This window comes from Vanacampus margaritifer, chromosome 3 (genome assembly GCF_051991255.1).
Source record: "Vanacampus margaritifer isolate UIUO_Vmar chromosome 3, RoL_Vmar_1.0, whole genome shotgun sequence".
NCBI lineage: Eukaryota > Metazoa > Chordata > Actinopteri > Syngnathiformes > Syngnathidae > Vanacampus > Vanacampus margaritifer.
The window spans coordinates 22646096-22669999 of record NC_135434.1 but is presented as its reverse complement, the minus strand read 5'-3'; the positions used below and the strand labels follow the sequence as shown (position 1 = coordinate 22669999).

Below are 23904 nucleotides of genomic sequence, written 5' to 3'. Positions count from 1 at the left end.
TTAAACAGCACAATGCACCTTTAAATGTACATACAATTTAAAGTTTTAAATAATCAATGAAATATGGAGGGAAGCCAGAGAGGGCACAAGGAGAATGTGAAAATTCCACATCACCAGAAGGCCAGAGGCGACATTTGACCTTACAAGCTTTTGAATTTTGAGACAGGCATGCTATCAAACCATGCTGCCGCTACGGGCGCTACAATGGACATATGAATATCAATACTAATAATCAGTTGACTAATGTCCATGTCTACTATCTAGAATTAAAGTGCACATGATGACATTCAGAGCATGAATTGGATCACATCCTTTATTTACAAACTTATTGTGCGTTGGTACATGAAAAGAGCAAGACAATATTGCAGTCTGTTGTCAGGATCTTACAATTTGAGAGCAGAGAGTCATCATCATTCAAATCATCTCCTCAGTGTTCAGCCTCATGAACAGGTTGTCCATCACAGCGCCAGCGTGAGCAGCACACAATCCATTTTCTTCATTAACAGTCCCTCTAATCACTTTCCCATGCTTCTTTGTTTGGAAGTCATGGTTGAACTCTGACCTATGTGCTGATACGATTGGATGAAGAAGGCGATGGAGAAGAAGCAGGCAAAAATGACTCCAAACAGTCAAGGGGGCTCTTTAGCTCAAAAGGTCAAGCCTCATCGTCATTGTAAATATCCAAACAAATGAACATCATCATGGTGACTTAATATTAACTTCAAGTTAAGAGGCTTTAAGCAAGCATTCAACATCATGATTTGTCATTTACTTTGTATTGACGGTCCAATTTCCTTATGTCACATATGTTGAAACATAATCTAGTCAAGTGCATCTTAAAAACAAAAAAAAATTGAGCACTGGGTTTGTATCTCTTCAGAAACTCGATGTACGTGTAAAATTTGGTCTTTAAAAAATAAATAATAGAAAAATAGTGTTTATGTCTCTGGCCCTTATCTTATCCACCTTCTATTGTCATTTTTCAGCTGAAAGACTTAAAAGACACTTTAACACCAAATTTTACTACAGATATCAGTTTCATTTAAAAAAACAATAATAATAAATTAAAACAATAAATAGTAGTGTTTATTACAAAGCAGCGGAGGTATCAAAAGCCTTATAACAAAAGAAAACAAATTTTCCTTTGGGTTTTATCTCAACTTCCTCTTTGTCCCTGTCTTTGGTCCACATAAGATAACTATTCCCCCAGAAAGGCAATTTACCATAAAGGTGATGGATGACCCAAATGAGGAGCAGGACTTGTCAGGTCAGTAAGTTGAGACAGTTAACATATTGAGTTTCCGAGGAATGTGGTCAACCTCTGCCCCTTGTTTTGTCCCGATCCCTCATACTGCCACCTCATACATTGCTTGGAATGACGTCCAAGTTTGATCGGTGGAATACATGTTTCTCAACCACAAACACCTTGTTATCACTGCAGCTTGTGTGTGTGTGTGTTGATTGTGGAAAAAAGGCATGTGAAGTGGGAAACTGGGTTGGGACAGATAACCCCGCGAGTCGGACCCTTGCATGGTGCCTACGTATCAGGAGCCTGCAGGAGGCGAGCCTGGAGAGTTCCAGTCTTGTCAGGTTGCCTGGAGGAGGTCATTTCACTGTGGCAGGCTGCATGAAGTGCTGATTAGTGTTTGCATCAAGTGGGGAAGGCGCAGATAAGTGTAGAGGAAAACACATGTCAGGGGGACGGAGCAGGAGGAGGAAGCTCTGGCCCACTAGTTCCCACCAACATTGCACACACTGCAGAATGTACTTCGTTAAAAGGAACCCCGACTGTAATGACAAGTTTGCTCTATATTATTTATTTGGTTGTTACTAACATAACTATGAGATTCATTTTTCAAAAACTATTTCCAGTTTAATATATTTTGTAGAAACTATATTTGGACGTACGCTGCCATTGTTACGTCGCAAGGCATTCAGTGTGTAGTGACGTAGAATGGCAGCTGGCTCTCTGCCGAGCAAAGTGAAACGAAGCAAGGTAAACCTAGTAGCATTCCTAAAGAAACAACATGCGATCGTGAGAGTGACCCTCCCCCACGCCGTGCTCTCGTCATTCACCAGATGCATTCAAGAGTTTTGATCCTCCCTTTAGGAAGGTGACGAGGGTTATGCTACATTCAGTGGGGGAGGCGTTTCCAGCGGCACGATTGCATTGTAGTCAATGGACTTCGCGCGGGGGCGGGCGCGATTGCGTGACGGCAACGTTTGGCACGTTTCCGGCAAGCATTTCGCTACTTTGCCCATTTCGTCAGCGTTGGCTGAATTGCGTCAGCGACAGCCAATCGGTGTCGAGATAGTCCCTGTCACCAAATACGTCACATAGCAGACAAAACATAGGAAGCGGTTGTGTGCAAAACGTGTAGCATAGCAATGGAGGATAGCTTAATCGTCGCGGTTTACAGGCACCTGGAGCTGTACGACGCGGCGAGCTACGTGTACCGGGACCGGGCCAAAAAGGAGATTGCTTGGGGGGAGAAGCGTGGAGGTTGGCTTATCTGGTAAGTTTATTTAATTGTCGAAGTGTGAAGCAAGCTAGCAATGCTACAATAAAGTTAGCACCACCAATCGGAGCGAAACAAATCCCATTGAGAACCCCGCGAATAAGCATGCGCGAGACCAGTGTAGCATCGCGATATTTTCGGTTCGCTGCGGACGTAGCATTACCTTGCTTTCTTTAGGCATTTCACATTGCTCGGCAGAGAGCCAGCCACCATTCTACGTCACTACGCACTGAATGCGTTGCGACTTAAATAACAATGGCGGCATACATCCAAATAAACTTTCTACAAAATGTATTCAACTGGAAATGATTTTTGAAAAATCTCATAGTTGGTAGCAAGTTAACCAAATAAATAATATAGAGAAAACTTTTTTTTTTAAGATCCTTGAGGAACATATTGTAACTTTTAGTCACGCTGGCAAAAAGATGCATGAATGTCAGTCGCCACTGTCTCTGATCTCACTGCGTTGGCAGCTGCCATTCACCCTGTAAGAAGATATCGTCTTTTCTGTCTCGACGGACAAAGTCCAGCCACATGGGACTTTATAAATAGTGATTAGATGCACTTCCAGTCCTGTTGAGTAGAGTCCACTGATTGCTCTTGAAAACAGTCGAGCCTCGTTTAGCTCCTCAAGAGACCAGCTATCTGCAGCCACACTCAGCCACAGTCATACCTTCATACTTGTGCTTATACGTGACCACGCCTGTGTCGTCTAGGTAGAGGAGTGAGATGGGATCGAGCTTGGTGGGCACGCAACACGCTCGCGCTGTTCTCTGAGGACTGTTGATGTTGACCAGCGTTTGGACGATGGCGTGTTTGGTGGGCGTGACGTGTTTTGTTAGCGGGAAGGAACAAATCCCAGCGCACTCATAGGCATCGTAGCTGCTGGGTGCCAAGATCCAACTGTCCCATCCGATATCCTTGAACTCCACGTGCAGAGGTTGTCTCCTGCAGTGGTTGCCCTTGGCGTTCCGGCGGATGCGTGAGCTCGTGTCATAGATCAGATTGGAGCGCATTTGGAGCAGGTCGGCTTCATCTGGTTCTGACCCGCCATCGCCGTCGTAGCCGTCCCGATCTAGATTGCCCCACAAGTCGTTCTCAAAGTCGTTCTGAAGGATTATGTTGGAGGTTTCGTGCTCAATCATCTCTTCCAGGTCATGTTTGTCATCTCGATGGTCGCTGCTTTCATCATCCGAGAAAACAATCAGCAGGGGTCTGTGTTTTTCCTTCACGTTTGTGTCAATCTTCATGTCTCTTTCAATATTCCCATTTTGGTTTTGCTCTGTGATACGTTGCGAGTCGTCTACACCTGCCACGCTGTGGATATGCACCTCCAACCGATGGGTAGTTCCGTGCTCGGATTTACGCCACCGCTGGACCGAATCAGTCAGGTTGAATGCTTCCCAGCCATTGTCGGTGCCGTACACTTGCCTTGAAGCCAACTCCAGCAGCTCCACATGCTCCTTTTCAACCCCAAAATGGTCTCCTCGCTCCAAATTCTCATCTGTTTCGTTGCCGTCTTTGTCATGACGTATCAGCTCGTAGATGGTGACTTTGCGGTCGACACCGGCAAACAGGTGACGGTCAGTCTGGACAAGCGTGTAGAGGCGGAGCTTAGCGGCAATGATGTGTTCGTGATGGGGGACTGACACATTGAAGAGGAGTGGGTGACGCCTTACTCCCCCAACACCGACAGTGCTTGAAGAGGAATCTGGGTAATAGAGGAAATACATGAGGAATGAATTCAGTGTTATATTATTTGTCACATTCTTGAATATTTTCTTGTCTTGTCTTGTCTTTATTGCTCTGATCCCTGTGTCAATGGCTATTTAAAGGGGAAGTCAACACCCCCCCAGAAAAATATTGACAATAACATGTTCTATCCAGCCCCACTAGTCGAAATACGGTATTTTGGTTACTACAGGGAATCCTCAAGTTACGGCAGAATTCCGTTCCTACGCTGGCGATGTAACCTGAATTTCGACTTAAGTCGAATTTCCCCGTTAATGTCGATATTTACATCAAAATACTTTGTACAGTAATTTTAAAAACATATTTGCGTGACCTGGAAGAGCTGGAACCAACATTTCGTGTTTCCGCACGACATTCATTGCTGACGGACAGCAAAATGGAGCTGATTCAAACTTGAAAAAAATGTGACGCGCCGGATGGCGAGCCAACCTGCTGATGGACATCAGCTGCTAGAGGTAACAACAACACAACTTTAAATAACTTTAAAATGGCGTGATTACTGTGGGAAATTAATGAAAAAGAAGGTGCTACGGACGAGGCATGGGCGCCGTAAAGTCAAAAATGACATAACTCGAGGACTCCCTGTATTGCGTTAGTGGTATATGAGTTAAGCAGCAAAATCCAGCAATTTTGATCACATTCAGAAGGCGGCCATTTTGGCATTTGCTATCGAGTGAAAATGATATCACCGTTGCTCAGATATCAGGTAACAACCAATCACAGCTCAAACAGGTGAGCTGTGATTGGTCATTGCCTGAGCCCTGAGCAACTGTGATGACATCTTCAGTTGACAGAAAGTGGCAAAATGGACGCCCCGAAATGGATAAAAACAGCTCAATTTTGCTACTTAACTCACATTCCACAAATGTAATATTAATCAGAATGTCATTTTTAGACTAGTGAGGTCACATATTATATTATTGTCAAGAAAGCTTTAAGGTTGTCTTCCACTTTAAGATTTTTATATCGTCCAGATCAGGATCATTATCTTGATTTCTACAGAGCTGATCAATTGAATCTGGTGTGTTGGTGGGGAGAGAGATCTAAAACAAGCAGGACAGTGGCTCTCGAGGACCAGAGTTCCCTACCCCTTGCCTTGTAACTCCTGCACTCCCATTTGAATGTCATCTTCTCAATTCTCCAGACTCCCTCCAACATTGATCCAGATTACCTAGCTAGGTTTACTTCAAAACCTCATCAAACCACCTGTGTAGTATGGAATTGTATTTAGTTATTTGGATGAGCCTGTGAAGTCCTCCAACACACCTGATTCAAATGATCAGTATCAGTATCTGGCTTCTGCAGAGCTGATCATTTGAATCAGGTGTGTTGGAGGAGGGAAACATCTAAAACATGCAGGATAGTGGCCCTCGAGGACCGGTGATGCCCAAATCTAAACAATTACTAAATCAAAAAAACGATTTACTGGCTCAAACCAGTTTTTGATACGTACCTAATAATTATTTTAAAAACAGGGAAATCCTGTTATGTAATGACAGTGTTTTATTGAAGATTTGAGTATTTAAATGACTCTAGTTTTAAGGACTTTTCTGGTACATATTAAAATATTGTAAGCTAGTCTCACAATGGAGAATTTGCAATAAGAGAAAATATATTAACTGCAATTTGAAAGTCATGAACAAAGTTTTGTGTACCTTCATTCTCGAAGCTGCGGATGATGCTGGCGCTTGGCGCGGAGGTGCGGTCATTGGCAAAGCGGTTGTAGAGCTCCATCATGTACTCGGGCGGCTCCTCTCGTATGCTTCCAGGTGGAAGTGGAGGTGGACCCAAACTGCTTAGGTTGAACGTCTGCAGGAACTGCTCTTTCAGACTCTCCAGCACACCCTGCATCATCAGATTGTTGTCCTGCTCCAACTGGGATGGGTCCGCCGACCGTCCCAGTCCCGGAGTGGGTCCAAGTCTCTGTTCGGTGTTGGAGATGGGGCTGCCCTCGCCACAAAGAGGCCCCCGGAGCAACAATATAGAAAATAGCAAGAGCAAAGTCCCGGTGCTGCAAATGGTTCCCAGGAGAGAAACACAAATGCTCGCCATGGAGAAAAAAATTGCAATTAGCTTTTTGCCGTCACGGTCAATAAAAAGTATTGTTGACCTTTGCTGTGACAAGTGGGATCTTGGACAGCACGCCTTATGCAGCTTTGCTGTTGGCACAGCATTTAGTCTCATGCGCAACTATTGGGCTACAGGTCCAAATGTAGTGTGACAACGGTTCGGTATGGTCCACCTTGTCATCTCTCGTGTTGTACTCGCTTTCTGTGCTTTGCTCTTCCTTCCCAGCTTTTTCTCTCAGTCTCTTATCTACGATATGGTGGGCTCTGCTTGCTGTGTGTGTGTGCGTGCCCTCCACTTTTTTTGTGATGCTGAGCGTGTGTTATCTCACAACTTCCTTAATGAGGATTTTGTAAACACTGTCCTGTAGCCTCTTCCTTGTGGAAGCGCTATTTTGTTTGGGTGGGTGCACCAGAGTTGATTTTTTTTTCATTTGTTTATTTGCTTTGTAAATGACAAAGTTCTGCACGCCGTTGTTGACGCGCCATCGACCGTTTCGTTTTGACAAAGTACGCCAGTCTGTTGATATCCTCGCATATTAGAGGACATTAAAACACTTGTCCAAATGAAATTGAAATGTAATGAGCTGTGAGGCCCAAGAACCAAGAATGGAGGATACTAAACTCTTTTCACATTCAGTCACTGTTTTTCTTTTTAAAGACAAAAACATTTCCTGGGGAGTGCATTAGAAGTGTGTATTGCACACTTTACTGTCAATAAAATCTAAATAGGATGAATGAGACAGTGATTCAATGGACATTGTGTCCATGCTGCTCACACGTTTTCTGCTGTGATAATAAAATGGCCTCCCTGCCATTGAGAATAACATTCCTGCTCACCACCTGAACTCACATGCCAGCTCACAACTGCCGCTCTCATTCCAGAGCTTCTTTGCGTGACCCGGAGATACACTCGGTGCGTCACCCGTTTGGAAAGCAATGAGCTTTTCCCGCATCTGCCACTCATCTGCCAGGGTGATACTTGACAGGCGGGCTCTTATCTGTTGCACTGTTAAACTGCTGTGGCAACTGACATTGCACCTTCCTGATGACCCATTGAAGGTTTGACAGCAGCCTGCTTGCTTGCACACATACTGTACATGTAAATACTCACACTGCTAGGATTTAGTGGTGTGTTTCCTGAAATTGTCTGGAGGATGAAAATAATTTAGGGAAATTGACATTTTAAATTTGACGATCAACCAAATCATGACTAAAAACAACATGTTCCTTATACAACAAGCTACCTCACTAGCTAAAATGAAAGTGCACCCTTTATAGCCCAGACAAGATCCTATGTTGAACGACATGGACTGTAGTTTTGCAACCCTATGTTCTCTCGTTTGACCCAGATGGTATGATTTGGATCATAAATGTAACAACATTTGGAGTCAGACAATATTTAGAGACATGTTTATACTGTAACCTGCACCATCGAATTATTGTTATTGCACAGTAATGTAATTTACATCGACAATGTGTTAGCTTGCTAACTCACTACATTGCTATTGAATTTGCCACCATGAACTTTTGTCACTTTATCTTCTCAAGCCTTTATCTAGTGTTTTGCCCCTGGCAGGATATTGCCTCATTGTTTAGCTTTTTTCTTTGAAAATCTTTGTCTTTTCACACTTAGTCGAGCCATTTGGTATCTGTTATTTTTTTGTGATGGGCAGTCACTGACAGTAAAAGGCTAAAATAACAGATTCTGCACATTATGACAGTGTGGCTTCATAGTAAGAGTGTAAGTACTACCTGTAAACAGGCCTGCCAGCAGTCCTGTCCTGTCTCCCTGTGAAAATGTGTGGCGTATTTGGATGGACAACTGGGAGACCCTGATTAGTGTCCTCAGTTCCCAAATGCTTATTGAGTGTAGTGTTCCAAATGAGTGAATATTTGCAAAAAATAAAAATGAAAAAAATCACCATCCATCAAATACACCAAACATGCATAATTGGATCGCCTGCGCTGCAAAATAGACCAACTTTAGGCAGTCTAGAATTTAGCATACTTTTTGTGACCAATGCACTGATGGTCGCAACAGCAAAACACATTGGAATGTCCAGGGAGGTAAAGCATGTGTACCAAATTCACAAACACGTAGATTAACACTTGACCTGCCCCGGCACAAAAATTGAGATGCGCCAGTTTTTACGCCGTGCGCACTTGTGCCAGTCTGCGAAAGCCCCTTGTCTTTATTGTGTATTCAATTGAATATACAGTAGGTTGGAAAGTTTGGTAAAGTCAATTTTGTTGGATTGTAAAAAGAGATTGAATGTGATTGGTTAATTCTAAACACAGCCACATTCTAAATTGTAAAAAGGTGTCAATGTTTTTGAAACCACATTATGTTAGTTGTTTATTTTTTACTTCTTTTTTTAACTGAGTTGTTCAGGTTATTGGGCACAACAACAGAAACCTTTTTTTCTTTTTTTGTTTAATGAACTATAATCTAGGCCTCTTTTTTTTGATATCACAAAGACTGCTAATGTCACATTTGAACTGCAGTCCTGAGATTCTATTTTACATCCACTTGATGTGTCAGCTTTGTTGGTGAAAGCTGTTTTTAATCACACAGTGATTTTTAAAGTATTTTTTATATGTGTATTTTATGTGTGTGTGTGTGTGTGTGGGTGGGTGGGGGGTACAGTATACTCTAATGTTAGATCACAGCAAAAACTACACATTAATTCACACCAGTAAGTAAGCAATGAGCCTCAGTGCAAGCATTATGCACCTACAATGATAATGATGCACATTTTCTCAAACTGCTTTCAAATACAAAAAAAGTTATCTGCCTGTGTCAATCAAAACAAAGAATATTTGACACAGTGCTTAGAATAGCTGTACAAAATAAACCTACTTTAAATACCAGTGGGAATTCAAAATGTGTTACTTCAAGATTTCAAGTCATTTCTCACATACTGTGTACCAGATAATTTCATTTGTGGCCATTCACAGCACTACCTTATTTTCCTCATATCATGGGCAGAGGCCTTTATTTACACAAGTGAGTACAAACACATAGTACAAAACATGCATATCAATATAATATTATCTAGTTTTCCACAAATAAATATTGATATATTTTATTATATATGTTTCTGGCTCGTGATCTTTGCAGGCTGTACAAAGCAAGTACATTTTATCTAAGTCTATTTGCTCCCACTCTAAATAGACTAAAATTTAGAATTTGGAAGAGATTAAAATATTTTTTAAAAATCACTCAAGGGTTCCACTCGAGTAAAAATCACACTTGGAAGAGAGCTTTAAAAAAAAAAAAAAGAAGTCACTCAAGGGTTGAGTAACGAACTCACGACCTTCAGCTTGGGAGAGCTGGGGAGAGCTGATCTTATGCCACTCCTATTGTTTGCAAATATCCAAGAGGAGACCAAAAACGACTCTTTGAGTTACGAAGTTACCAACTGACATGAGCGATATACTAACACACAGCAGGAGCTGCGTGGCTCAGGGAGTAGATTGGCTGTCTCCCAACCAGAAGTTATGGTTTTTTTCCTCAACAATTGAGTTACTTTTATTTATTTATTTATTTTACTCTCGTCCAAGTGTAAATTTTATTTTATTTAAAGTGGGAACAAATAGACTCACCTTTGCTATGTTTTTTATTTGCCTATAAACTCCAATAGGACAGTTAAAAAAAGTCCACCTGTCGTTTTATCACTTAATGCTGAAAGCCGTTTAAACAATGCTTGCAAGCTTTGAGGTGTACAGTTACACAAAAACTTTCAGCACTCCATTCGCCGCCCTTCAAATGACGGCTTTGTTTGGTAGCAATTTTTATTTTTTTTTTTACTTGATTTTCACGCATGTGCAAACGTAATAATGGATTGTGTGGTTCATTAAAGAGTAGATCTTCCAATTCCTTTTTCATCATTTTAATGGAAACCACGTCATTGTGTTTCAGTGGCACACATCTCAAATGTCTGGTCGTTCTTACTTTCTTTAGTTTTCTCTACTAATCTGCAATTAATCCCTCTTGAAATGTTGAGCAGCTTTCGCTCCACATTACCACACACATCTTTTTTTTTTTCTTTTTTTTTTTATCGCCTGTAAAATTGACCTTTACAGATGCCATGTGTGCTCTGTGTTGTGGTACAGCGAAACATGGTGCAATAAGTCATGGTAAATGCAAAGACGCTTATTATTATGTTGGGAGGGTGAATTGAGGCCTATATTTGTGGTACTCATTTATCTAAGGAGATGATTAATTGGGGGAAGACATCTATTAGAGCAATGTAAGCTAACGTTTGGAAATATCAATCTATTTAACAGATTTCTCTCAAATGACTAGAGCCACCAAAAACTTCTCATCTGTGCTCAGCAGCTAAGAAGAAACCAACTCTAAACAATAAAATGTCCCAAGTGTTAAGTGTGAGTTTGGGGCTTTGGACCAAGGAAATGCTGAATGTCCCGTTGCAGTTCTTCATTTCGTCTCTGAGCTTCATCCCGGCTCCGCTCGGCATTTCGGAGGCATATTTCCAAAGCGGCCACACGTTGGCGCTCTGCCTCCAGAGTAGACTGAAGCTCCACCACAGTGGCCCTCAGCTCCTTCATCTCCTGCTGCACACTGCAAGACACAACACATCGTTAGAGCTCAAAGCATCTATAACTGCATGCAATACCCTTTTGGAGGTCGGCTGTTCAAAAATAGAGATAAACTACCCATCCATTCATCTGTTTAATCATTATTTGACTTATCAATGTATGTCCAACTGCTAAATATTGAAAGACAGAATTCACATCAGGTCCAGAGAGCTGGAGCTAAGGTTTGAGCCTGGAACCTCTCGACTGTAAGGCAGACTAACCACTAGTACACTGTGCTGCATTTAGTAAAATAGTCATCTTGATTATAACTAAATCTAATGTTAATCCTCACCTGTCAAAAGACTGCCGGTTGTCTCTATTCTGTTCAGTCCTGTTGTTGACCTCTTGACTTAAACCACTCCCTATCAAGGGTTCAACACTCTTTTGGGCACGAGCATGCTGGGAGTCACTCTCAGTTTTTTGGGAGCTCGAAGTAATGGAAGCCTTGTTATTCGTTCCATCCTGCGCTGTGAACTTCACGTCTCCCTCCTTGATGCTTGTCGTAGAGCCTTTTAGGAAAGATCCTGAACTGCGGAGATCCAGGATCTTGAAGATGTCCTCTGACAACGTCCCACTCTTCTCTTCCACTAGATCCTGGATGCGGCTCCAGCGGTTGATGGCGCCAGCCTTTGCCGCCATCCCCGTGAGGGGGCAGCTGAAGGTGGGCAGAGTTTGGGTACGTTTGCGGGGGCTCCCGGACCAGTTGTCGGAAGATGACATTGAATCTTGCAGCACATCTGGAGCGCTGAAATTTCCTCGCAGGGGACCTGGACTGTCATTTTTCTCCACATCGGTACACTCGGAGAAAGAAGTATCACCCATCTGGAACACAAATTTTAATCATGTAAAGCCCAAGTGATTTGGTGCCCTTGGCGAACGTGCAGATCTTCTCTCCCGCGACAATAAATAAATAAAGATATATAATATCTGATAGCACATCACACAATAAATACCAAAATTCATACGACTACAAATAAAAAATACAATTTAAAAAGTATGCCTTCACTATATATTTGTTTACAATTAAACCAGCACACAATTCTTATCTTGTATAAATTAACTTGGTTATGTGAAACAATGATTTATGCAAATCTATTTGCAGGTATCTGGACTGCTTTATTTTAAAGCCAACAAGCTTTGTCTCACTTTGGTGCACAGAGTAGCATGGATGTAATGGTGGGGTAAACAAATGAAAAACAATTGTAAATGTTTTTGGAGAATTATTTATTTTTTCAATCATTAATCTTCTTTCTTTTTTCGCCCTGCAATTTGGCACCCCCTCCACTAGATGGCGCCCTAGGTGACCGCCTAGTTTGCCTATGCCCAGGGCAAGTCCTGAAAAAAAATCCTCTCTGCTTTGATCAAATTTGGAATCTGATTGGAAAAAGAAACAATCCAATTGCTGAAGTTTAAAGGGGAAGTCAATCCAAAGACATTTTTTGACAATAATATGTTCTATGCAGCCCCACTGGTCTAAATATGGTATTCTGGTTAATATTGCGTTAGTGGAATATGAGTTAACTCATTGAACAGCAGCCATTTTCATTGGCGCAACCCCCTTCAATACTAGCCGTTTGATGTTTGATACTGCTCTTTTGCAGACCAATACCAGTACGAGTACTCAACTTTTGAGTAGTCACTGATATCGATATCAAGTACCAATACCAGTAGTACTTTTGATATATAACATTTCCGGGGGAAAACAATACAATAAAAGATCATATTAAAGTAAGAACCTATACAGTATATCCCAATATAGCATTTTTCCTTAAAATTGCATGAAATTAATGGTGATTTTCTATTCTTCTAATTTTAATTTCTAGTTCCTGATCATAAAACTGTAACAAGAGAGCTGGCGATAACAAGAAGCACTATCCTCCCCACAAATAGAAAATAAAATATAATGACAGAAAAAAATAAATAATGATCACTTTTTAAATACAAGGTAAGACAGATATTAGTCTTAATTCTTGGAGCATCACACAATGATCAATGCCAAATAAAACTATTATTGTATTTATTTATATCTTTATGTATTGACTTGCTGTTGACTTTTTAAACACGTGTGTATTTGACCCAAATAGAGTTTAACAATATGTAATGCATGGTAGTGGTGTAAAATGTTTTGTATTTCTGGAAATTGTGGCTCAGTCATAATTTGTCAAGTGTTTACTTTGAGTACCAGCTCAAGCATTTCACCAGAGCATGCATTGGGGAAAAAAGAAAAGAAAGAAAAAGTCCGCCCGGGTATTACTGTACCTCAGTAGAGCCCCAGCCCACAAAGTTGCGAGGAGAGTTCTTGCTGTTGTCGGCCTTGTTGGAGGGAGGAGAGGGAGGCACGTCGTTGCAGAGAGGGAACAAAGTCTCGTGTTGTCGGATCATCACCGTCATCAACTTCTGGATGTGAGGAGTTGCTGACAACAGAAAACAACACAAACCAATTAAGGACTCATTTTTCTGAGTAGCTAAAATCATTACAGTCCTGCTCACCATTATTGGCACTCATCAAGGTCTAGTACATAATGTGGAATATCTTCTGGAAAACAATGAATCAACTACAACCGTCGATGACAGAAGTTTTCGACGGTTAGTGCGAATGGTTGAAAAAAAAAACACGTTAAACATCCAAAGATCTGAAAGCCAACCTGGAACAGTCTGGGATCATGGTTTCACGAAGTACCATATGCCGCACACTGAACCAAAAATTGGGCTTCATGGGTGAAGACCATTCCTGAGACAGACATAAAAGATAATGGCTGACCTTTGCCAAGGAGTACCTGGACAAACCACAATTCTTTTGGGAAAATTTTCTGTGGACCGATGAAACAAAAACAGAGCTTTTCGACAGTTTACAGTTTGTTTACAGCGCAATGAAGCTTCCAAGGAAAAAAACACTCCCTATAGTTAAGCTCTCATCCATAATTATGTGCTGAATCTGGTACTGGAGGCCTTAATCATATCACAGGAACCACGAAATCAGAGAATTATCAAGACAGTCTAGGGAGACATGTCCTACCAAGTGTTAGACAACTTGGTAGGAGTCGAAGGTCATGGGTCCTCCAGTAAGACAAAGACCCAAAGCTCACATCCAAAAGCACACAGGAATGGTTAAAAAGGGGGAAAAAATACTTTTAAAATAGCCAACAATGACTCCTGATCTCAATCCGATTGAAAATCTTTGATATGAGCTGAAATGTGCCATTGGGAAAACAAACCTGCAAACGATCAAGAGTTTAAACAATTTGCAAAGGAAGAGTGGGGGGAAATACCAGCGGAGAAGTGCAAGAAGTTTAGAGATGGCTCAAGGAAACGTTTGGAAGCTGTCGTCACTGCCAAAGGGTGTGCAACCAAATATCAAAGATGGGTGCCATTATTGCTGCACATGCTGTGTTTTCTATTTATAAACAATAATGTCTTTTGTGGGATTTCGTTGGACATCCAATTAAAAGGTTCTCATGATATAAATTTGGTACATTTCCATTTATTTCCGAAGATATTGTAGACTTCATGCAAAAAATGAAGAGGTGCCAATAACAGTGAGCAGGACTGTATGTCTAGTCATAATGTATTTCTTAATTCATTTTAAATTTTGTGTCATTATTGTATTTGTTTAGCCACCTGTGTCTAGAAAACAATGGGAATCTAACAAATTGCTTTCCATAAAAGTTTCGAGTTGTCGAAATATACAATAGTTTAAAAACAAGAACAAGTTTGGCATGTCGCAGTGTTGTCGCACATTAACAAGCACGTGGGCTCTTGTGGCACAAATCCACTTCTTCCTGAACTCAATACCACTCCTTCATTTCCTATCTTTCATGAGTGGAAAAACTGATTAACCCAGGTGTGCCTGACCTCAGTGACCACGACGACAATGGTCAGACACACCTGGATTAATCAATTTGTCCAATCGTGAAAGTCCGGAAACAAACGAGTGGTGTTAAGTTCAGGAAGTAGACCCTAACCCATTAGAGACTAAACAAGAGTTGGGTTTGCTCTTACTGAATGACAGCTTTAATTTTAAGCAGATCTTTTTCTTTCTTTTTTTCAACACTTTCTTTTTTTTTTGTTGGAAAATTACAGAATGCTGGAACAATGAGATCAAAGCAAAAGATGCATCAAAATGTTGCCTTTACATAAACAAAAGTGTTTGATTGACACTGTCAGGTCTGGTTCTGGTTCAATTTACAATTAGGCTACACTATAGTATGTTTACTATTAGTAGATTTTGTCTGAAGCGGTGTAGAACTGCACTGAGCATATTTTGCAGCCAGCCAAATTAATCAAAATGGCTGAAACAGCCTGTTTTCATAAAGGTTGTCACTGTAATTACGTTTTTTTTGTCTTTGTTTTTCCAAAATTGGAAGAAAATGCTTGCTATGCCTTATAATTTGTCACATGCTAGGATGGCACTTTTCAAGTCACAGTCATAGGTCCTGGGTTTGAATTGGTTACATGGCTATTTTCTTTTATTTTTAATGTTTTTTTTCTGGCCCGGGGGGCTTTTGCCTTTAAATTCTGTATGGAGTTTCCATGTTTTCATATCTGAGTGCTTTGCAGGTTTCCTCACATATTCTAAAACATGCACAGTAAAGTTCATTGTGGACTCCAAATTACCCACAGCAGGTGATTGTAAAGGATGGCTAGAAATGTTCGTACCCTTCATCACTGAGATGGGGTCTTCTAACTGCGGTTTGAGCAGGTTGATCCCCATCACCGTGGCCAGGTTCTCCACGTTCATCTTGTTGACTTTGGAGTGGAGCTGAACCTCAAATAAGAACCTGTGGAACAATCAAGTACACGCTGACACTTGCTCTTTTGACTGGCTTCATTCGGGCTGTACTTTAAAACATTTATACAGCTATTAAGCATACATAAACGGTTTCCCCACAATGCTTTAGCTCACCTGCAGACATAACTTAACAGATTGTAGTTGATTCTAGGGAGGAGGGCAATCTGTTTCTCTAACTTTTCTTGACCCTGAAAGGAAACATTTGGTCACAAGAGGACAAACATGCTGGGAATTGCAGACGCATGTAAACATGATGAGATGATCATACTTCTTCATTGCCCGGGTCCAGTAGGTTGGTGCAGTCCAAAAAGTCTTGGTACTGAGTCCAGGGCACCACTGGCTCGGGCAGCTCTCGCAGGTACAGCTTGAGCAGTGACGCCACCGTGTGGACGTCTGTGTCACTGTTGGGAAAGCCACACCAAACAACTACTCAATATGTATTAACTTACTGACACTTTGCAAACATTTGCACACTAATGGAATTAAAACACAGAAGAGCTGTATCAAACATAATAATTTTATATTACTAATTAGGTCATCATTTAAAAAGTTTAATATCTTGGTTACATTTCCTGTTTTAAATAGAGACATATTATGGAACATGTATGTTTTAGGGTTGAGCCCTAAAATGGACTGATTCTTGGGGTATTTTGTTGACAGCATCTGACAGACATTTTCATTAAAAGCCCAGGGAAATGTTTTAACATGGTGAGCAAAATACATGTCAGTAATCTATCTCCTTGACATTTTAGCCCCAAATCTCATGTGCTTGTGCCGACGTAGCCGATGATGACTGTACATTTAGCATTGGCTGTGTTACACATAACCACACGCAGGCAGCCTAAATGTTTTACTGATGTAAGCTGTGTGGAAAAACAAAAGCTTATCGCATTGTGTAACACATGCGCGCATCCTCTTGCATACTCAACCAGAACAGGATGTGGTGTCATCTGCCCCTCGAGATTCGCTGCAGGTCTCTCAGATCGCCCTGCTTTCTTATACAAGAAATGTTGGTTTGATTTTTTATTTTTTTTTGCCACCTTGGATGCAAATTTATTAGGAAGTGAGATATTCTTAATGAGGAAATGATCTTTTTTACTTTGTCTCAGCAGTCTTCTGACTGTAGCTGTTTGTGATTAGCAAACACACTTTGAAACTGGCCTCATGATCAAAGCTCCAGAAAGAACCGAAATGGTGCAGATGCACAACCCACAAAAAGTTGCATCTTCCTCTGTGTACTTTGTCCCACATTCCAAAAATATCACAGTGAAGAGACTCAAACATGAGTGTGAATGCTTATTCTGTCCAGTGTGTAGCCCGCCTCTTGCCAGTGGAGTTGATCAACTCAAAAGTTAAAGTTTTGCAGAACTTAAATGGTTTGATTACACCAAATTATTATTATTTTTTATACATAGTTACTTAGAAGCTTTCTGTTACAGAAACTATATTATTCTCAGTTACTAACTTATAAATATTAATGACTTAACACTCCAAACCATAAGTACACTGTGTCCTCACAAGAATCCCGGGAATGCTGGAGCCTATCCCAGCTGTCTTTGGGAAGTAGGCGGGGTACACCCTGAACTGGTTGCCAGCCAATCGCAGGGCACACACAGACAATCTAAGGACAATTCAGTGTTCAATTACCAAACCATGCATATTTTTGGGAATGTGGGAGGAAACTGGAGTACCCGGAGAAAAGCCACGCAAGAACGTAGACAACATGCAACCTCCAGCCAGGAAGGCCGGATTCGATCTTACAACCTCTGGACTCGGAGGCAGATATGTTAACCAGTTGGCCACCATGCCGCCTGCTATGAGCATGTGTTTATAATCTAACGTAAATTATTATTAATTTATTTAACCAGATAGGAAACTGAGAACAAATTATCATTTACAATGTCAACTACAGTATAGGGCTAAAATTAAATTTTATTTATGTTTTTAAGTTACCCAAAAACTAGTATAGTTCAATTTAATCAAAACTTTTTCGTACAAATTACTCATAAAAGCATATAAAGTTACACCAACTTAAAAAATTTAAGTTAGTAGTAGTTTTCATAAAACTTTGAGTATTGTGTACTTAATCTATTTGATTATTTTGAACGTTCGGGTTTACAGCTCACCACTCTTAATGAGGACGACTGGTATGGGAATGGTAGTGGAGTAAGACAAGTGGAAGTGTGTGACCTTGGGAAGGACGGCCTCTCTCCTGCATCAAAGGCGTCTCTGAATTGCTTGACAGTGTTGTCTTGGCCAGGGAGACGGAAGATGCCTTCCTCATTTAGGCCATGTTCTCGGATATACTGCACACACTTCTGGACCAAGATGGGCACCATCTGGGGCCCGAAACGTTGCTCATACATAACTGTGTCCCGCAGACTTTTTCCAAACACTGGAATGACACACAAGACATTTAACATCTTGGACTGATTATATTTGGCTCTAGGGGTGTTAGAAAAAAATCGATTCTGCAATATATTGCGATATTACAGCGGGCAATTCTCGAATTGATTCGATATGCGGCGGAATCGTTTTTTTAACATCAATTTTTTATGGAAATATTCAACAAGACGTCTTACTTAGGGTTAAGATTCACACATTAAGCATGGAAGATTGTTATATTAATGGAACATTAAGCCTTAATATTTTATTTCAGTGCTGTTCAAATAAAACAGACTGCAAGACTGTTAAATGCAGTGGCTCAGTTATAAGCCTGTATTTTCAAATAAATAAATACATTTTCATACAAATCTTACAGTGTACATGTACAAGTTTACTGATTAGTATTTTCTAAATTTGAGTAAAAAAAAAAAAATCGCAATAATCAATTTATAGATTCGTATCGGGTTTAATCGGTATTGAATCGAATTGTGACCTATGAATCGTGAAATGAATTGAATCGCCAGGTACTAAGGCAATTCACACCTCTATTTGGCTCATCTTTATTTACATGAAAACAAAAAAATTGTTAAGTCAGAAGACAATAACTACAAACTACAACTGTATTTTATTTTATTTTTTTAATTACTGTGACTAACCTCCACTCGGAACACCGATGACCCTGCGCAGAATTCGGACCCACTCGCCCATATCAGTCTGGGAGTTGGCCATGAACACATGAGGACATCGTTCTTTATCTGCACTTGTACCTGCCGTAAATAAAGATTGACTGAATATTAGGTACAAAGCAAGGTCAAATAATGGATCTATCTGTCCACATGTCTGTCTGGAATTACTCATCCTTTTATACTGTATGCTTGGATACAAAATGGGAAGTTAAAGGTCAACTATTGGAAATGTGTTGTGTATACAACATGGAGTGAAAGTAGTAGGTAGCAACTACCTAGTATTTCTTGAGTACAAATCTTACCTGGTATGATTTCAAAGATGTACTTCCCTGGCTCATCTGAGTTTGAGGGCAGTTCATTAACCCTGCTGAACTGAAGCTGGATAAAGCCCTACAAAAAACACACCAAAATACTGGTGAAGCAAGAGGCATGGACAAACACTCAGTGAATGTAAAGCCACTAGAGATGAGCCAATCTACAGGAGAATCTTAAATGGGAAGTCAAGAAAATGTATTTACAATATGTTCTATGTGCACCGCTAGTTTAATATTACTTTTGCGGAATACAAATTAAGCAGAAAAATCCACCCATTTTTACCCATTTCAGGTGAGCGGCCATTTTGCCTCCTGCTGTGGATTGGAAATGACATCACAGTGCCAAAGGGCTGAACTTGTAACGTGACATGACCAAACCCAGAAAACAGGTGATTGGTTGTTACCGTTTGACCTGACTTACCATTTAGTAGAGACTATTGTACAAATATTTTAAATGATTGCAGGAGTTCTTTTCAAACTGTTAAACACATATGTAAACAAATTCATTAAACACATTCAGAAGTAGATGTCTATATTCTAAAAGCATTGTGATTGTTTTATATAGATATTAACATTGCTTGACATGGTGAATTTGGGGTTTTGTTAGCTCTTAGCTATGATCATCAAAATTATTTCTAAAATCATTAATTATTTAACTCTGTGTGAAGTAACTATAAAACACGAGTTAGAAATGCAATTTTCCGTGATATCCTAATTTATTGTTTCCAATGTAGGACAAAAAAATAGAAACGCGTAGAAGACAAACGTGCACATAAGAACTGGATTGTGTATTGTAACGTGTGTGTTTGAATCAAAAAAACTTTCAAAATGGAAAAACTGAACTCAAAGTTATCTCTTAAATGTAGCAACCTTCAGATTATCGACTGATATTTGAGGTTTTTCGTCTGTTATTGTCGTAGTTTATATTTGAGTTTTCTTTCATGTTATGTCTTTTCTTTGTGGTTTGTCTCCTCAGGGTTTTGTGTCCACCTGTGCTCGTCGGCCTGGTCCCACATATGCCTTGTCCAGGTGTTCCTCATTGTCTCGTTAGTTTGCTTGTATTTAGTTTCTGTATCTTTTCAGACTTTGTTGTCTCGTTTGCTTTTTGCTTATCGTTCCTGTCACTTATGTCCTGGTGAGTTGTGTGTGGTTCTTTGTCACTTTATCTACTTTTTGCACTTTAGTTAATTCTGGGTTTTTGATGATTCCATAGTGCTGCTCAACCAAGCACGCTCTGTAAAAACTATCCTTATAAAATAGTCCCAAAAAAGATGTGGCACCCCTAGAGGTGCTCGAGGTTAGTGCAGGCATTAAACTAAAGTCATGATTGATTAATTCAACATTTGAGATGACTTGATGTGGGCATACTAAAATAATAGACCTTCTTGATCATACAGTATGATAATACCTGAAATAATGTGTCTATGACATCCCGGCCTTCTTTAACTCATTCACTGCCATTGACGGCTGTAGACGTCAAAAATTCATTTGAACTATTTCTATTAGTTTAAGATTTTTTTCCACTTTTGTTAACAAGGGTATAGAACCTAAAAAATATATTGTACATTTAGAACAGATTAATTGTGAGTTAAATAGTAAAGTGATGCGATTAATTACGAAAAATTTTAATCGCCTGACTCCTGAATTTTTAAGTCTTTTCTTTTTCTTCTTTTTTTTAAGTATTTGTAATTTTATTGTATTTTTTTTAAATAATCTTTTTTTAAAGAAAAGATTATTAAAACACAGACGATTTTTAAAAAAAATAATAATTAATCGCATGACTTCACTAGTTAACAAATTTTATTTCTGTTCTAAATGTACAATGAAAACATTTTCTAGGTTTTCATACTCTTGTTAACAAAAGTGGGAAAAAATGTTAAACTAATAGAAATTGTTCAAATGAAATTTTGACGTCTATAGCTGTCAATGGCAGTGAATGAGTTAAAAAAAGAAATGTTTTATTAACATGTAGAGCCCTACAAAGAGGGGTGGGTTCAAGCTTGTGTGAAATATGGACAGGCAGTAGTTGGTGTATGGGGTTGAGGTGTGTGAAAGTTCTTCCACACCAAAATCATACATGTCTTTATGGACCATCTTTGTGCACTAGGGCAGTCATACTAGAACAGAAAAGCGCCTTCCCCAAACTGTTCCCACAAAGTTGGAAGCATACAGCTGTTTAAAAACGATTGATTGATTGATTGATTGATTGATTGATTGATTTGATTGATTTGATTGATTGATTGATTGATTGATTGATTGATTGATTGATCAAGATGAGTTCCTAAGACTTTTAGTAGTTTATTCTTTCTGATGACTTCAAGATGGTGTGTCCAAACTCCTTTGCCGGATTTAAATAAAGTCCAAATAAAGCATCCTTTCTTACCAGGATGGTCGTTTCGCGGTCATCTTTGTGGTAGGTTAGAGTGCTCCCCCTCAGCACAAAATATCGCTGGTGCCAGTTCTTCACGAGTGACCTTTGTTGTTTCTTGAGCCAGCCAGCCTTCAAAGGCCTCTCCATGGACTTAAGGGAGCGTGGTGAGCCCGAAGTCGGACCTGAGTTTCCCTCACCGGGCAATACGCTCTTGGAGCGCGCTGAAAGACGGGAAACAGACGGCGAATGGCAAGATGAACAATTCAGAAAAGTAACAGAAACTTGACTGCTGCAGTGCTCTTCCTCTTTTGGCTGTGAACAGCCTCAAAGGGTGAAGGGGCTTATTTATGTTTTGTGCTTATACTTTCAGTGTGAATAGAAACTGCATATTTGTGCGGACCAAGTTCCTGTTAAGCTGCCTGCACACAAAAGCTGTTACTGTTTAGTAGCAATATTATTGCATTTGGAAAATACATGATGCAGCCAGCTTGTGCAGTAGCAAAAAGTGGCACAAAATGAAACCTATTCTGAAGATTGTGTCATAGTTTCAATCATTGGCGTAATGAAAGAAGTGAGGTCAAGGCGTACTTGGTATGATGCAGACACGGTTAGGATAGCAAATATGGTGTGACAGGCCCAGTTAGCAGTAATGCTTGTTTAATTCACTGTGTCACTGTGAAAAGAAGAAGTACAGCCTTGCTGGGTTAAACAGGAAGCTGCTTTATTACTGCCCACTGGCCTCCACCTGTAACCTCAAAGATGATTTGGTCTTATTTTCAAAACCATCACTTTCTTTAGATTACAGACAAAACACAGTCACACCACAAACTGAAATTCATGGCTAAGTCAACCGCCGTAACATTTCAAATTTGTGTTTTATTTGTATATTCTTATATGTTATACTTATTATTGCATGAAGTGAGTGATGTCACTGTAATAAGACGGGCAATACTTTGTGGCCCAACACCTCTATGAGTAGTTCATCTTTTAGGCGGCAATGTGATGGCTTCATTTAGAGGGCTTCACGTCCTCAGACAGAGCCAGATTTATGACCGGGAAACCAGATTAATTTGATGTGGCTCACTAAAGCAGCTCATGTGCACCTGTTTGGTGTTTTTTCCTCCAACCTGTCTTTCAATTTCCTCTTGAGATTATAAGAGGGGGCGGGGGGTGTTGCAGTTTACATAAATGACTTATGACTTAGTTACAGATGTCATGAAATGAATTGCCTCTCAATGCACTGCAATGAGTTTAACTCACTCAAATGTACATCCAGATTACGATATAAATTAAAGAACTGTAACACACTCATAAATGACTATATATAAGAATCCCTATTGACTTCAAAATAAAGCAAGACCCTCACAACTTCCAAATGGCGCAACAAATAGTTCAACAGGATACGACTTCCTGTGATTGTGGTAAATTCCCATTCAGTCTAAATCAGCACGAAGTTAGCTAGAACATGTGTGCAAACCTCCTTTATGACAATGTTGCAATTAAAGACACCTCAGGCGACAAGGTGTGTTGTTGCAAGGGATGCCAATAACGCAGACAAAAGTACCGTTTAAGTATGACAAATTCTATACACAGCTGAGGATTATTAAAATACAAAATAACATATTTACATATTCAAATGTGAAAAATAAATAGTAATACATTAAAGGATTTTACCATCACAGTACAGCATTTGGATCAATGGCCAAAATTGAAGTCCTTTCTCTAATACAATTGTAATGCATTTGACCCACGTTGTGGCTCTCCAGGCCAACATCCAAAACAAATATCGTATTCTTTTTACACTCCGTGCTTGATTGAAGATGAATTTATTAGTTATAGCATGGCTAAAGTTTGAAATGCTAACCAAGTGTAGTGGTCCTGCTGTCCATAAAGGCAGCACGGCCACCGGCTTACCAATGCGAGCTGTCTCAACTTTGAAGGTGCTGAAATCCCAGTTGCGAGGTAGTTTCAAAGACATACTGTAGTCCTCAATTTATAGCACAGGTCTGTGTTTAATTGTACACACACACACACATGAACAACCATACACACATCCAAACAGAAGGCAGATATCGCAAATCAAACTTCCTGCTTCCTGTGTTCATCTTTTTTCTCTCTCTCTCACCATTTCGAACGCTCATGTTTCCTCAGAATTTGTTTTCATGTTTAGACTTTTTTTTGGTATAAATTTCTTTAGAAGTGATACATGAAAATGCTCAGGCTTTTTGAAATGACAAAAACGTTCGATATAATTGTATAAAACGCTCGTCGTCTTTCGGGGAGACTCCGATAGTGATCATGTTGCTGCACACCTCTGCACAAAGATGCAATGGAGTCTCGGTTATCATCAACGATGCTGTAGAATGAGGCTGTGAATAAATTACATAAGGGAAGCGAAACAACACACATAGACAATA

At 40.0% G+C, this 23904-nt stretch overlaps 2 protein-coding genes across 3 annotated transcripts; both read right to left on the bottom strand.

Annotated features, from left to right (window-relative positions):
* Positions 1–2783: 2783 nt before the first annotated feature.
* bmp10 (bone morphogenetic protein 10) lies at positions 2784–6323 on the bottom strand. The gene is made up of 2 exons (XM_077561852.1): positions 5927–6323; positions 2784–4230 (listed from the first exon to the last, which is right to left on the bottom strand). The coding sequence occupies exons 1-2, from the start codon at positions 6321–6323 to the stop codon at positions 3161–3163; spliced, it is 1467 nt and encodes a 488-aa protein (XP_077417978.1). The 3' UTR covers positions 2784–3160.
* A 2988-nt stretch (positions 6324–9311) lies between these two features.
* On the bottom strand, positions 9312–23566 carry arhgap25 (Rho GTPase activating protein 25). Of its 2 annotated transcripts, XM_077562571.1 has the most exons (11): positions 23402–23566; positions 21500–21708; positions 19105–19192; positions 18773–18883; positions 17922–18126; positions 16000–16132; positions 15846–15919; positions 15599–15720; positions 13202–13356; positions 11235–11764; positions 9312–10925 (listed from the first exon to the last, which is right to left on the bottom strand). In XM_077562571.1, exons 1-11 carry the CDS (start codon positions 23463–23465, stop codon positions 10724–10726), a joined length of 1893 nt encoding a protein of 630 aa, XP_077418697.1. In that variant the 5' UTR covers positions 23466–23566; the 3' UTR covers positions 9312–10723. The 2 variants fall into 2 exon arrangements, with proteins under 2 accessions (XP_077418697.1, XP_077418698.1); XM_077562572.1 differs by lacking the exons at positions 21500–21708; positions 23402–23566 and adding an exon at positions 19400–19478.
* Between the last annotated feature and the right edge of the window lie 338 nt (positions 23567–23904).